This window comes from Trichomonas vaginalis, chromosome I (assembly GCF_026262505.1).
Source record: "Trichomonas vaginalis G3 chromosome I, whole genome shotgun sequence".
NCBI classification, from domain to species: Eukaryota; Parabasalia; order Trichomonadida; family Trichomonadidae; genus Trichomonas; species Trichomonas vaginalis.
The window spans coordinates 22044100-22056201 of NC_067203.1; the positions used below are offsets into that span (position 1 = coordinate 22044100).

The 12102-nt window shown below is 30.6% G+C and overlaps 7 protein-coding genes across 7 annotated transcripts; 5 read left to right on the top strand and 2 right to left on the bottom strand.

Annotated features, from left to right (window-relative positions):
• Positions 1 to 96: 96 nt before the first annotated feature.
• TVAGG3_1029050 (cupin domain-containing protein family) lies at positions 97 to 983 on the bottom strand (the record flags this gene model as incomplete). Its single annotated transcript, XM_001313209.1, has 1 exon — positions 327 to 905. One exon carries the CDS (start codon positions 903 to 905, stop codon positions 327 to 329), a length of 579 nt encoding a protein of 192 aa, XP_001313210.1.
• Positions 984 to 1872: 889 nt separating this feature from the next.
• On the top strand, positions 1873 to 2382 carry TVAGG3_1029060 (uncharacterized protein; the record flags this gene model as incomplete). The annotated part of the gene is made up of 1 exon (XM_001313208.1): positions 1873 to 2382. The coding sequence occupies one exon, from the start codon at positions 1873 to 1875 to the stop codon at positions 2380 to 2382; it is 510 nt and encodes a 169-aa protein (XP_001313209.1).
• A 1217-nt stretch (positions 2383 to 3599) lies between these two features.
• Positions 3600 to 5267, top strand: TVAGG3_1029070 (glycoprotein 38 family; the record flags this gene model as incomplete). The annotated part of the gene is made up of 1 exon (XM_001313207.1): positions 3600 to 5267. One exon carries the CDS (start codon positions 3600 to 3602, stop codon positions 5265 to 5267), a length of 1668 nt encoding a protein of 555 aa, XP_001313208.1.
• Positions 5268 to 6142: 875 nt separating this feature from the next.
• On the top strand, positions 6143 to 6610 carry TVAGG3_1029080 (uncharacterized protein; the record flags this gene model as incomplete). Its single annotated transcript, XM_001313206.1, has 1 exon — positions 6143 to 6610. One exon carries the CDS (start codon positions 6143 to 6145, stop codon positions 6608 to 6610), a length of 468 nt encoding a protein of 155 aa, XP_001313207.1.
• Positions 6611 to 7456: 846 nt separating this feature from the next.
• On the top strand, positions 7457 to 7801 carry TVAGG3_1029090 (glycoprotein 38 family; the record flags this gene model as incomplete). The annotated part of the gene is made up of 1 exon (XM_001313205.1): positions 7457 to 7801. The coding sequence occupies one exon, from the start codon at positions 7457 to 7459 to the stop codon at positions 7799 to 7801; it is 345 nt and encodes a 114-aa protein (XP_001313206.1).
• Positions 7802 to 8313: 512 nt separating this feature from the next.
• TVAGG3_1029100 (armadillo (ARM) repeat-containing protein family) lies at positions 8314 to 9717 on the top strand (the record flags this gene model as incomplete). The annotated part of the gene is made up of 1 exon (XM_001313204.2): positions 8350 to 9666. The coding sequence occupies one exon, from the start codon at positions 8350 to 8352 to the stop codon at positions 9664 to 9666; it is 1317 nt and encodes a 438-aa protein (XP_001313205.1).
• Positions 9718 to 9783: 66 nt separating this feature from the next.
• On the bottom strand, positions 9784 to 11272 carry TVAGG3_1029110 (protein serine/threonine kinase protein; the record flags this gene model as incomplete). Its single annotated transcript, XM_001313203.1, has 1 exon — positions 10295 to 11272. The coding sequence occupies one exon, from the start codon at positions 11270 to 11272 to the stop codon at positions 10295 to 10297; it is 978 nt and encodes a 325-aa protein (XP_001313204.1).
• Between the last annotated feature and the right edge of the window lie 830 nt (positions 11273 to 12102).

Consider the following 12102-nt stretch of genomic DNA (forward strand, 5'->3'; position numbering starts at 1 on the left):
GATGATGTCATTGTTAGAATTGATGAAAAAGAAAAGATTAATGGATATTCTATAGATTCTTTTGGGAATTTAAATATAGTCCTCCCAATGATATTAATTAGGAGTTACGAAAGGAATCAAGGAATAATAGAAGAAAATTCATACCAGAAAAAAAGAATTTTAAAATCAACTTTAAATAATTGAATAATTTAATATGAATTCATTTAATTTGGAAGTAAATTGTCGTAAAATTCGTCAGAAACTGGTTCAAGCCATCCAATTGTGGCGTGTGGTGTAATCGGTTTAATGGAAATGTATGAAAACCACGTTTCCTTAATAGAACCTTCCTAATGTTTAATATTTTGAGAGATTTCAACAACATCACCTGAGCGCAAGAATCGTGGTTTTTTGCCTTCTTCTTCTCCAACAACAGATAAGCAAATTGAGAGTTCATTACAGATTCCTGATTTAACAACTGACCAACATAATGTAGCACCACCAAGCACTCCAAGAACTTTAATACCGAATACATTCTTCAACTTACGAACAGCTGGAACAAGATCTACATGATCTTTTCCGGCAATGATGTAAGATATGTTGAGTCTTCTAAAATAGTTCTTGTATTGTGGAGAAGCTTTCTCTGATAGCACCTCAATTATATTTGCTGTTGGACTTAGAGGCTTGTTGGCATATCCTTGCTTCCATCCGACTTTTACAGTTGAATCAAGTACAACTAAAAATGGAGATTTAATATCTTTTGCAATAAAATTTCCTTCTGGAACATCTGTTCTTTCCGAATTGATATCAGGATTTTGATAACCCATTTCCAATGCTGTATTACTTCCACAAATAGCTGCATCTGCCTTATATAATGCAATTGTCCAAACGAAATCATTCAAAGATGCTGTTGCATTTCCAGTTTCCATGAATTTGCCGACAGTCACCCATATGAATGTAGATGAAAAGTCTTTCTTCAGACATTTTCAAAGTATGAACTAAAAAATTTTAGTATCGAAAAATTTGGATGTGAATTCACATGAGGTCTTTTAGGTTTCAACAATTTTTATGGGAAATAACATATGAGATTCATTGAGCGTTGTATCCAGAAAGGCTATTTTTCAAATTTCATATTTTGACAAGTGCGATAAATTTATTTCAAATTTGAGACGAGATAATTCAATGAAACCGATTTACCTACTGTTTTCAATTTATTTGTTTTCGCTACATACAGGGGCTCTGAAAACCTGATAGTAAGACTCAAACCCGATAGTAGAACCAAAATTGAGAGAGCTTATGATTCACATATGAATAAATTATCTAGTACACGTATGCTTAACGTCATATAAAATTGAGAGAGCGTACAATCGAGTTTGTTCCAAAATAACGGGTTTGAAGACCCACTGTATTAATATCATCTTACATTCAATAATGTGATGGAACAATGAGATCCCTATTCCAAATACATTGATTTTTTTATGCAATTCAGAAAAATTATCCCGAAAGTTTCGTTTGTCCAGTCTCATTTACTGATATAATTTATTCACATGTGAATCACAAGCTCAATTTTGACTAGATTTCGATTCAACTATTGAATATTTTGAGATAAATGTATAGATTCAACTTGAATTCACTTAGATTTTATATAAAAACTTCATCAAACTATACAAATAACCATTTGTTTAATCAAAAAACGTTAAAAATTGTATAGTTTTCTCGATGTATCAAAGATTGTTTCACAAAAACATCTCATAAATTTTATTAACGCAACCATTATTAAAGTAACGGGAAATAACACCAGATTAGAAAGTAACAACGTGATTCAGTAAAAAATCGCAATGAAATTCGTACAAATATTCTGTCAATTTTTGTACGTTATTTTGTGTTCTTCCCTGTATGAGTATCTATTTTACAGCCAATCCACAATATTACAAATTTATTCGACTTTTAGAAAATGAGGGTGAAGAATATAGACAATTGCATCACAGATTTCAAGTTCTTGCCCAACAAACAAAAGATGAATTTAGACAAACACGAAACATGATAAATGCATCAATGAACACAATCAAACCTCCTGTAAGAGGTATTAGGACTGCCGATATTCCAAGTGTTCTCAAAAGAAAACCTGAGAAAAGAGCTGCAACACAAACGGTACCTCTTCATCCAAAAATAGTTTTTGGGACTATCACAAACACTAAGTTGCCAACTCCTGTTTATCACGATGCAATTCCAGCCCAAACAAACGGAGCTCAGAGAATTCTAAATCCAAAGCGCTTATTGAAGTATAAAGAAAACAATAGAGAACCTCCGCTTTTGATAGGAAAAGGCGTTAATTCTGTAAGTCAAGACAATCCAAACATGGCTTCGACTTCATTAAGCTCATATAACTTTGATATAGTTGATTGAATAGAAAAATTATATGTTTTTGATAAGTATATAAGAAATGTGTACTAACTAACGCATTTATTTTATTTTAGAGAGGTAATATAGAAATAATTTTCCCTGACATTCACAAATCTCATTGCTTCAGCAGAATTAACTACCGTTTATTATTATCAACTCCATAATTAATAATCTCAAAAAAAAGTATTTTTTTTTGCCGATTATTGCATTATGTTTATTTCAGTGATGAAGTATAATATTTTATCAATGGAAAAAGGAATCAATTGCATCCAGTGTATTTTCCATATGGAAATTCAAATAATATTGATTTGAGTCGGAAAAATAAACGGAAATTAAGCAGCTAACTCATTATTTTGATTTAAGAATCAATACTGCTAATTAAAAATTAATTACTAACAATATTTATCTTTTCAATTAGAAACTCTAAACTTTGAGTGATAACACTAATCAAACTCGCCGAAGTCAATTTGAACATAGAAATAAAAAACCAAAATCTCAGGCTTTCAACATTTTTTGGCTATTTCATTCTGGAATTTAGCAAAAACAGTAGAAACTTTAACAGATCGATTCAGAGCATTATTACGTTAAATGATTTAACCGGTGAAACCTAGCTTCTATATCAAAATAACTATTATTGAGTATAATTTTTTATTAATTATTTAATGCCACTGAATTTCTAATCATTGATAAGGCATAGTAAATCATTAAAAAAAAATGAACAAATTAGATAAAACATATTTTATTATTGCGGTTTCTTTGGAGTTGTACAAAGTTAACATTACCAATGATATGAATATTATTGTTCCTTTTAAATGGTACCAAAGATCTGTATGCAAGGCCGTTGAACTTTACAAATTACAAGTTTATCAGAAAAATGAAATGAAATGCCAAATTTCATATTAAGGAATATAACAAAGCATAGTAATATAACATTGTTTCATAATAAAATAAAAACAATACCTATTTATTACATTGAATTTTAAAACTCTATTTTGATAAAATACTTGATTAAAAATACACCAATTCAGACATCCCAAATAAAAAAACATATGAAAAAATTCAATATACTATCAATTTTTTGCAATTTTGAATGCTTTACAAAACATTTCCTGGGAAAAAATTCGTTGTTTTTGAAACACACTAAAAATCTTTTATTGAAAACTTTTTTACACTAATTCAATTTTTGATAAAATTTATCAGAAATTTGATTTTCATTTTTTATGATTTCGTTACTTTTCGTTTTCTCATTATCATCTATAGAAGGACCAATTCCTGGATGCGAAGAAACTTTTCAAGGACTTGAAGAAGGGGGATATTCTATAACCAGAACAATCGAACCAGGCCAGTTCTTATGTTTCATGGGATCTGTTTTAATAAAAGCCGATAAAAATTTTGTAGCTACTTATGCATTTAAGTCTAATTCTGATGGCACAACTTCAGAGATAAAGACAGCAGAAAATCCGTTTCTTATTGGCTCACTTACTTCTAAAGCATTTATTAAATTTGCAGCCAAAGATTCGAGTGAAAAGTTGGTAATATCACTAACTTGTGTTAAACCATCTGACCAAACAAATACGCAGTTCTTTGGAGGAGTTTTTACTACAATGAAATCTTTCAAAAAGTCAATTTCGATTTCTTACCAACGAATTCTAGCAATAGTAGCAATTAATGAAATACCATTAAGTATAACAGCGCCAGTAAGTCAAAGTCTTACCAAAACATTAACGGTTAATGGTCATTCGACTACAACAGAAAAAAGTGGTAACGCGATTTATTTGAGTTTAACTCCCAACTATAAAGACCAATCTTTTTATAGCAAATCAGAAAAAGTAACTATTGAATGTTCCCCAGATCCTAATGCCGAAAAAGATGAACAATACGTTAATCATTTCGGTGAAGATATTTTCTATATTCTCCCACCAGAAGGTGCCCACAGCCGTGATCAAGTTGTTCAATATACACAAACTCATATGAATATCTTTGATGGTGAAGGAACAACTCCAGGTGGCAATCCAACTCCTGGTGGCAATCCAACACCAAGTTGCAAAGAAACATATGGAGATACAGAATATCCGATAAGCAAAATCCTTGATATTAAAGCAGGTGAAACATATTGCACAAATTCTGAATATGTTTATGCATCAAAAGATGATTTCAAAGTCACTGTTCATAACTATACCGCTAAAGATGCTACAGAAAAAATTTATGATAACCCATTTAGTATTGTTGGTGGTAAATTCCTTAATGAAATCAAATGCGCTGACTCTACAAAAGAATGCAAAGTTCATATAGTTACTATTTACCCTCCAGCGATTGAATCAGGAGTTACCTGTTATTCTATTTTCACAACAAAGAATAACCTTGAATTCAAGATGAATATGACACATACCAACGACAAAATTGAATATTTCGTTATGACATCGCACAGCATCCAAGAGAAAGAGATTGAGATTAAGCTCGATAAAGAAGGAGCAAAATATGGTCTTGGAAATTCTGATGAAAAACAAGAATATGAAAAACACCGCGGAAAAACAATTGTAGCAGTCCCGGCAAGTGAAAATATTACATTGGATGGTACTGCAATTGTGTCAGTAACAATAAAGGAAGTTAAGGGTTCATCAGAAGATGTTTCAGAATCATTGTTCGATAAAGACTTATTTTACGAAATTCCAGAAGGTGTAAAAACTGAGAAAGAAGTAAAAGAACATTCTGGAAATAGTAATATCGGTGCAATTAAGGATGATAACAGCGGAGGTCTTAGCGGTGGAGCAATTGCTGGCATTGTAATTGCAATTGTCCTTGTCATTGTAATTGTCTGTGTTCTTGTTTGGTTCTTTGTCTTCAGGAAGAAATCTGATCAGAAAGAATCAAGTTCATCAAGTAATTAAATAAACTTTTTTCCTTTTAACGCATTTAATTTAATTAAAGTTAAATATTTTTCATTTAATTTATTGTATATCCAAATTTTGCAAAAATAATCATAAATATTTCGGATCATATTTTTTATAAAAACAATCTTAAGATATTTCATATGAAATGTCTTTTATAAACAATCGCAAACATCATTGAAAATGAATTTTCAACGACACATAAGACCAAGTGCAATTTTTATTCAAAATAATCATTATTCAATGTGCCAATGTACCGAATTTTTCTAGTTATTGTGACAATAGATATTCAATTTCAAAATTCTAAATTTTATAATATAAATCTGTTGATATATTTTCCAATTATTTTGTCCCAGTGAGTAATGTTATTATGCAAAATTACGGAAATACTTTCCCAGTGGTTTTTCAGGGGGGATTAATCAACTTTCACACTCAATTTTCTGAAGTTTACAAATTCGCAAAGAAACGTAAGCTCAAAATAGAGTTGAATAAAATCCTAATTTTCGAAAATTGAAACGAAAAGTTTCAATTTTCGAAAATTAATAATTTTAAATCGGATTTGAAATCTACAATAATGTTTAACCCGTAGTTTATGTTGTAATCATCTATGAGTCGAATTTTGATATGTGACATGAAAAATATGACGATTTCAAGATTGATTATAATACGGAAAGATAATTATAATACTTTCTTTTCATGAACGTTGATGATAGTTTTATATTGGCAGTTTATCAGAAATTTGAGTTGGTAGATTTTTCTTGTTACGGTAAAAAGTTATGTATGATATCTATATAATATTATTTGTCTATATTTGTTTAAATCTCAATTGAAAGATCTCTCAAATTGTTTATCGACGACGGTTTCATTTTATTATTATGCTTTCTTTGCTTATCTTTTTCTCGATTTCTGAAAGCAATCCTATTAGTGGCTGTGAAAATATTGCATCTGAAGAAATTAAGGCAGGATTCACATTAGTTAAAACTATTGAATCAAACGGAATATTATGTTTCAAAGGATCAGCTTTATTAAAGGCAGACAAAAACTTCGTTGCAACGTATGCTTTTGTGTCCGAAAATAGTGCCTCAACTTCTACAATGACTAAAGAAAATCCGTTTCTTATTGGTTCAGGTGATAAAACAACTTATATTAAGATTGCTCCAAAAGATCCTAACGAGAAATTACAAATATCTCTTACTGGCGCTCGTTTATCTTCAAATAGTGCATCGCTTTTCAAAGTTGGAGTTTTTTCTACTCTGAAATATTTCCAAAAGTCAATTTCTATTTCAAATACTCAGAATTTGCATTTGGTTGCAATCAATGAAGTTCCTTTTAGATTTACTTGATCACATGGAAGTCCATATTATGAATCTTATCCAAATGGTGCAGTTTTTCCACCTTTCAGTTCAACCTACAATATATTCGAAACGCATGTTTATCTAAAGAGAGATGGACTGGCAGAAAAAGCTATAATTAGAATCGACGAAGAGCCAGAAGCCGAAAAATTGGCAGGTTTTGTAAATCCATTTTCAGAAGAATTTTTCTATATTCTTCCAACAGAGGGTGCTTATACTCGTGATGAAGTCATTGCCTATTCAAACCAGAAAATTAATCTATTTGAAGATAGCTCAGCAGCTGGAGCTATATCATGTAGAGAAGTAATTGGTAAAGAAACTGATAAAGAATTTGAAAATCCAATTAGCAGAATTTTCACAATTGAAGCAGGAAAATCTTTTTGTACAAAATCATCATTCGTTTATGCATCTAAAGAGAATTTCAAAGTCACTGTTCATAACTTCTCAGATGGATCGGCATCAATAAAAACATATGATAACCCATTTAGCATCGTCGGTGATTATTTGTTGAATGAAATCAAATGTGCTGACTCATCAAAATCATGCAAAGTTCACATTGTTACTGTTGATCAACCATTTATTGATGAATATGTCAATGCACCTACATATTTCACAACAAAGAACAACTTTGAATTCCAAAAGAAAATTGTTTTAACTGAAGCTATGATGATTTATTTCAAATTGACATCACATAGTAGTAAAAATAAGGAAGTTGAATTTAAGATGGAAAATTACTATGCATATTTCACCCTCAAAAATTCTGACAATCAAAACCGAGATCATAAATTAAGCGGGAAAACAATTGTGGCAATTGTAGAACGCGAAAAAAATGATGATATGAACGATATTGCAAATGTTTCAATAAAGGAAGTCAAATCTCCATCAGAAGAGGCATCAGAATCTTTGTTTGGAGAAGACATCTTTTACGAAATTCCACTTGGTGTTAGAACAGAAAAAGAACTTCAGGGAAAAACGCAAGAAGAAAACCCAGAAGGAAAACCAGAAGAGAATAAAGAACAAGAAGAGGATAAGAAAGAAGAAAAAGGAGGCCTAGGCACTGGAGCAATTGTTGGAATAGTAGTTGGAGTTGTCGCTGCTATTGTTATTGTCATTGTTCTCGTTTGGTTCTTTGTCTTAAGAAAGAAATCAGATAATAATGAATCTAGTTCAACCAGTAATTAAAAACTAAATAATCATTTGGCTATTTAAAATATTTTTTAATATTTATAAATACAATATATTGAAAGGATTAGATTGAAAACTAATCTATTTCCGATATCATATTCCTTCAAATTTAAGATAATACTAACTAGCTGTATTCAAACAATGATTAACTTTAAAAATTGTGTTATTGTGATTAGATCTATTTGCTGATATGAATAACCCATGCCTCATTAAATTATCAAGTTAAAATATTCCAAAAAATCAAATAAGTTATTGTACTTCAAACATCAATAATTGACATTGGCAATATCATAATATACTAGAGATGTTCAATTATATATGAGATATGTACTCCTATCTATTGAATCACTTAATCATTAGATTCAAAAATCTTACATATTGTCTCATTCATATAAAAAATCGAGATTTATAAAATATGCATAATATGGAATAAGGATCGATCAGAATTTCAAACTGACCTATTTTTGAATCAAAAAATTTAATGTTTTTGTCACTTTTCAAGAATTATGGGAGAGAGGGAAATTGAGGATATTAATTCAATTTCCATGAGGAGGCAGAAGGAAATTAAATCTGATTTAGAGCGTAGTCAACCTTCTCCAGAAGTTTCTCCTTCAGAACCATGTTTGAAAGATATTTTCTCAGATGAACCAGAAATTATTCACAGAGGCATACTAGGACTATCATATCAAGTCAAAACAAACACACTTGTACCTTCTTCTCTTGGTCATCCTGTATTCAAAAGGCTAAAAGAAATAATTGAGACGAATAACGATTCAATTCTCCTATTTCAAGTTTATGCACTTATTTCCGAAATGACAAAGAACAAAATTTACGTTCACATGTTTTACAAAGCCTTTCTTTATGAGCCTGTAATTGAAAATCTAAATAAGAACCCGTTTCTTGTTCCTTTACAACTATCTCTATCAATATTATCATCCATGTATATGTGGATCAAGTTTTCAGCCAAAAATCTTAGGGAAAAATTCCATTATTTTGATCTTTTAATTTGGTTAGCGAATCATGAGCAAATTTCATCCCAAGACCTCGAATTTATTATCGAAGACATTCTAGTCGCTTCAGCCCGCTTTACTATTGACTCAGAAGGCTTAAATATTGATGATATTCAACCATATTTCGATATCTTCAATAATTTGTCGAACAATGAAAGGGCATTTGTTTTTGCTAACATAGCCGCCCTTGATTTGTTCAACAAACTTAAGGAACCATCAGAAATTGACATTACAATTTTTTCTGACCGTATTATCCCAATAATGAACGACCTTGATGAGGACAAACTCGAAATACTTGCTATTACGATGCTCGCCATCTCATCAACTAGCGATGATCAGTGCATTCACCTTGTTCAACAGCATTTCTTCGAATCAGCAACGATGACGATCAGAAAACCCGTCAAAAACAGTACCCTTTGTAAGATCATGGTCGCTGTACAGAACGTTGCCACTGTAAAAATGCTCGCAGAACTTTTTATTCAATCTCCACTTTCGGAAGCGATCAAAGGCATCATAGAAGAGTCGAACATTGATGTAAGGAAGGAAATAATATATCTCTACGCATTACTTTGCGCTACTCATCAAATGGATTCATATGTTCGTGATATTCCGAATATTTTGACGATAACTTTTGATTTAATCGAGACATTTGATGAAAACCTGTCTGAAGAACAACAGAAATATATTTATTCCGCTCTTTATTGCGCTGATGTCGTAATTAAGTACAAAATCGCTTCAAATGATGATGATTTTGAGGGTGTCGACTTCTCTATCTTAGATGAAATAGGAACGAATGCAAGCGAACAGATTTCTGTGCTTGCAAACCAAATTCTCAAAATTATTCCAAAATAATACATATTGTTATAAATAGATTGAAATATTATTGTTAAAATTAAACATTTATTACCATTTTGATAACTTTCTCTTTCAAAAAACTGAAATTGAAAACAAAATTTTTCTAAAAATCAAAAACTACTTCTTAATACTGATATTTTATGTCATTATATTGTTTCAATCAAATGAAAATATAAATACTTTGTATCAAATCCAAAATTTTCTACAAATCAAAGATAATGATACAATTTTCATTGTTGTATTAATGTAAAAAGATAAACAAAGCATCTTATATGGTGGAATATTAGAACAGAATACCTCAAAAGAGTGAAAATAATGGGATCACATTAAATGAAGCTTTGCTAGGCAAAATAAGTGTAGTAAAGCATTGTGTTGAATTAGTTATAATAATGCAAATAGATAAGAAGGCGAGAAACGGAAATAAAAAAGAAAAATATTTTTTGCTGTCGAAAAAAATTAACTTTCGATATCAAAAATGGCTGGAAACACGAAAATAAAGCGTATTTTGTTGTTATTTCTCATTGATTTTGAAATCGTCAAAAAATAATTCGGAATAAAATTCAAAAATAACAAATATTTTTACATATATATAATGAAACGACAACATGTATATCCAAATTAATATTCAATCTAAGCTAATTTTTCCGGAAATCGAAATTCTTGTATATTTTGATGAAGAAAGGTTAATTTGACTTGTCTTCAAGTTGGGTGATGTTAATCTTATCTGTGGCTTTTTAATCAAGTCCTTCTTCGATAAAGGCAAGTGGTGTAATTGACCCATTTGTTTTAGCGGGATATTTGTAGGTATCATTTTCTGTATTTGGTCGATAGTTGGTCTTTTTGTTGGATCCAGCTGAAGCATCGATCGAACTAAGGTTTTAACCTCTTCGCTAACGAAACTAGGGAAAGAGTACTCGCAACTCAAAATACTGTGAATAAGGAGCTTCTCTGTACCCGTAAATGGCAAATTCCCTGTTGCTAAAACGTAAGCAACAACACCAAGCGACCAAATATCTGCTGCCTTAGCATCGTATGATTCGCCACGTAAAATTTCGGGAGCTATATATTCTAATGTACCACAGAACGTGGTTCTGAGGGAATCGATTGAGTGACTTTCTTTAATCGAAGACATTCCGAAATCTATCAGTTTGATTTTATTATCAAACGTGATTCCGATATTATCTAGCTTTATATCTCTATGTGCAATACCTCGCTCGTGAAGATAACTGATTGCTGAAACAATTTGTCCCAACATATTGAAAAAGTGGGATTCTGATATATTGGAGCCATGGTAAATTCGTTCGTTAAGAAAACGCTCAATAAATTCCATAACAACTATGATGAGATCATCTGTGTAAATGATTTCTTCGAAATTAACAATGTTCTCGTGCTTGATTCTTTCCATAATACGAAGCTCTTTTTCGAGTATTTGCAATTGGAATGAGTCTTGAAGTAAATTTCTGAAGAAAATTTTAGCTGCAAAATATTGCTTCTTTTTTTCTGAATAAACTAACGCGACTAAGGAAGATTGGTGACGCTGTATGATGTTTTTCAACTGATAATCCCCAAAACTCTTAGGTATTTGGGCGGAACTGTAGCTCATTATGTTTTGAAAAAAATAATCGTAATAAAGGAAATAATTTTTGGAAAGTATTCTGTTTGATGAAAGTCATTGATTGTTCATCAATTTTCTAACTTTTGACAGCTTTTTTGATTTTCGAACCGTAAAATTACATAGAAAAAATTGTGAATGTTACTAAAGAATGCTTTCAAAACTTTCTCGAGTATTTGGATTGACATATGATATCATTTCAAATCTTAATTTTAATACTTTTGAATGGAAATTTAGGATTGATTATAATCTGCTTGTAGTTCTATAAAGAATGAGTTTCTAAATATCTAAATTTTCTGCGAGTTAGCCCTTCAAGTATTCAAAATCTGCTAGTTATTTTTATGTGATCCTTAATATCAACATAAATAAGGATGTCAATTCGGAAAATTGTTTTCATTTTAGGAGAATATAATTTTCCTTTTCGAAAATTTAAAAAGTGAGACGCGTAGGATTCGAACTTTTTTAAAAGTTGATTTAAATATATTCTAGTGTGAATTCTAAGGATAATATCATATTTAAAATAAGAATATACTAGTTTAGGTTAAGGGTTTCGTTTTGCGAAAAAAACGTACAATACGCAATTTCGCCAAAAAAACATTTAGCTAGCAATTTCGACCCTTGACTCCACTGAGGACGTCATTTTTTTGATATTGCGATGTGATATTTTTGGAAAATCTTTATGAATATCGTATATAGAGTCTCTTTAATATCTATATTTCATATTTTTATTGATTTTTAAAGTTTTTGCTAAAAGTATTCAATTATTTTTTGCTATTTGGCCGGGTAAATGGCAGATTTGCGACATTTTCTGATATGATATT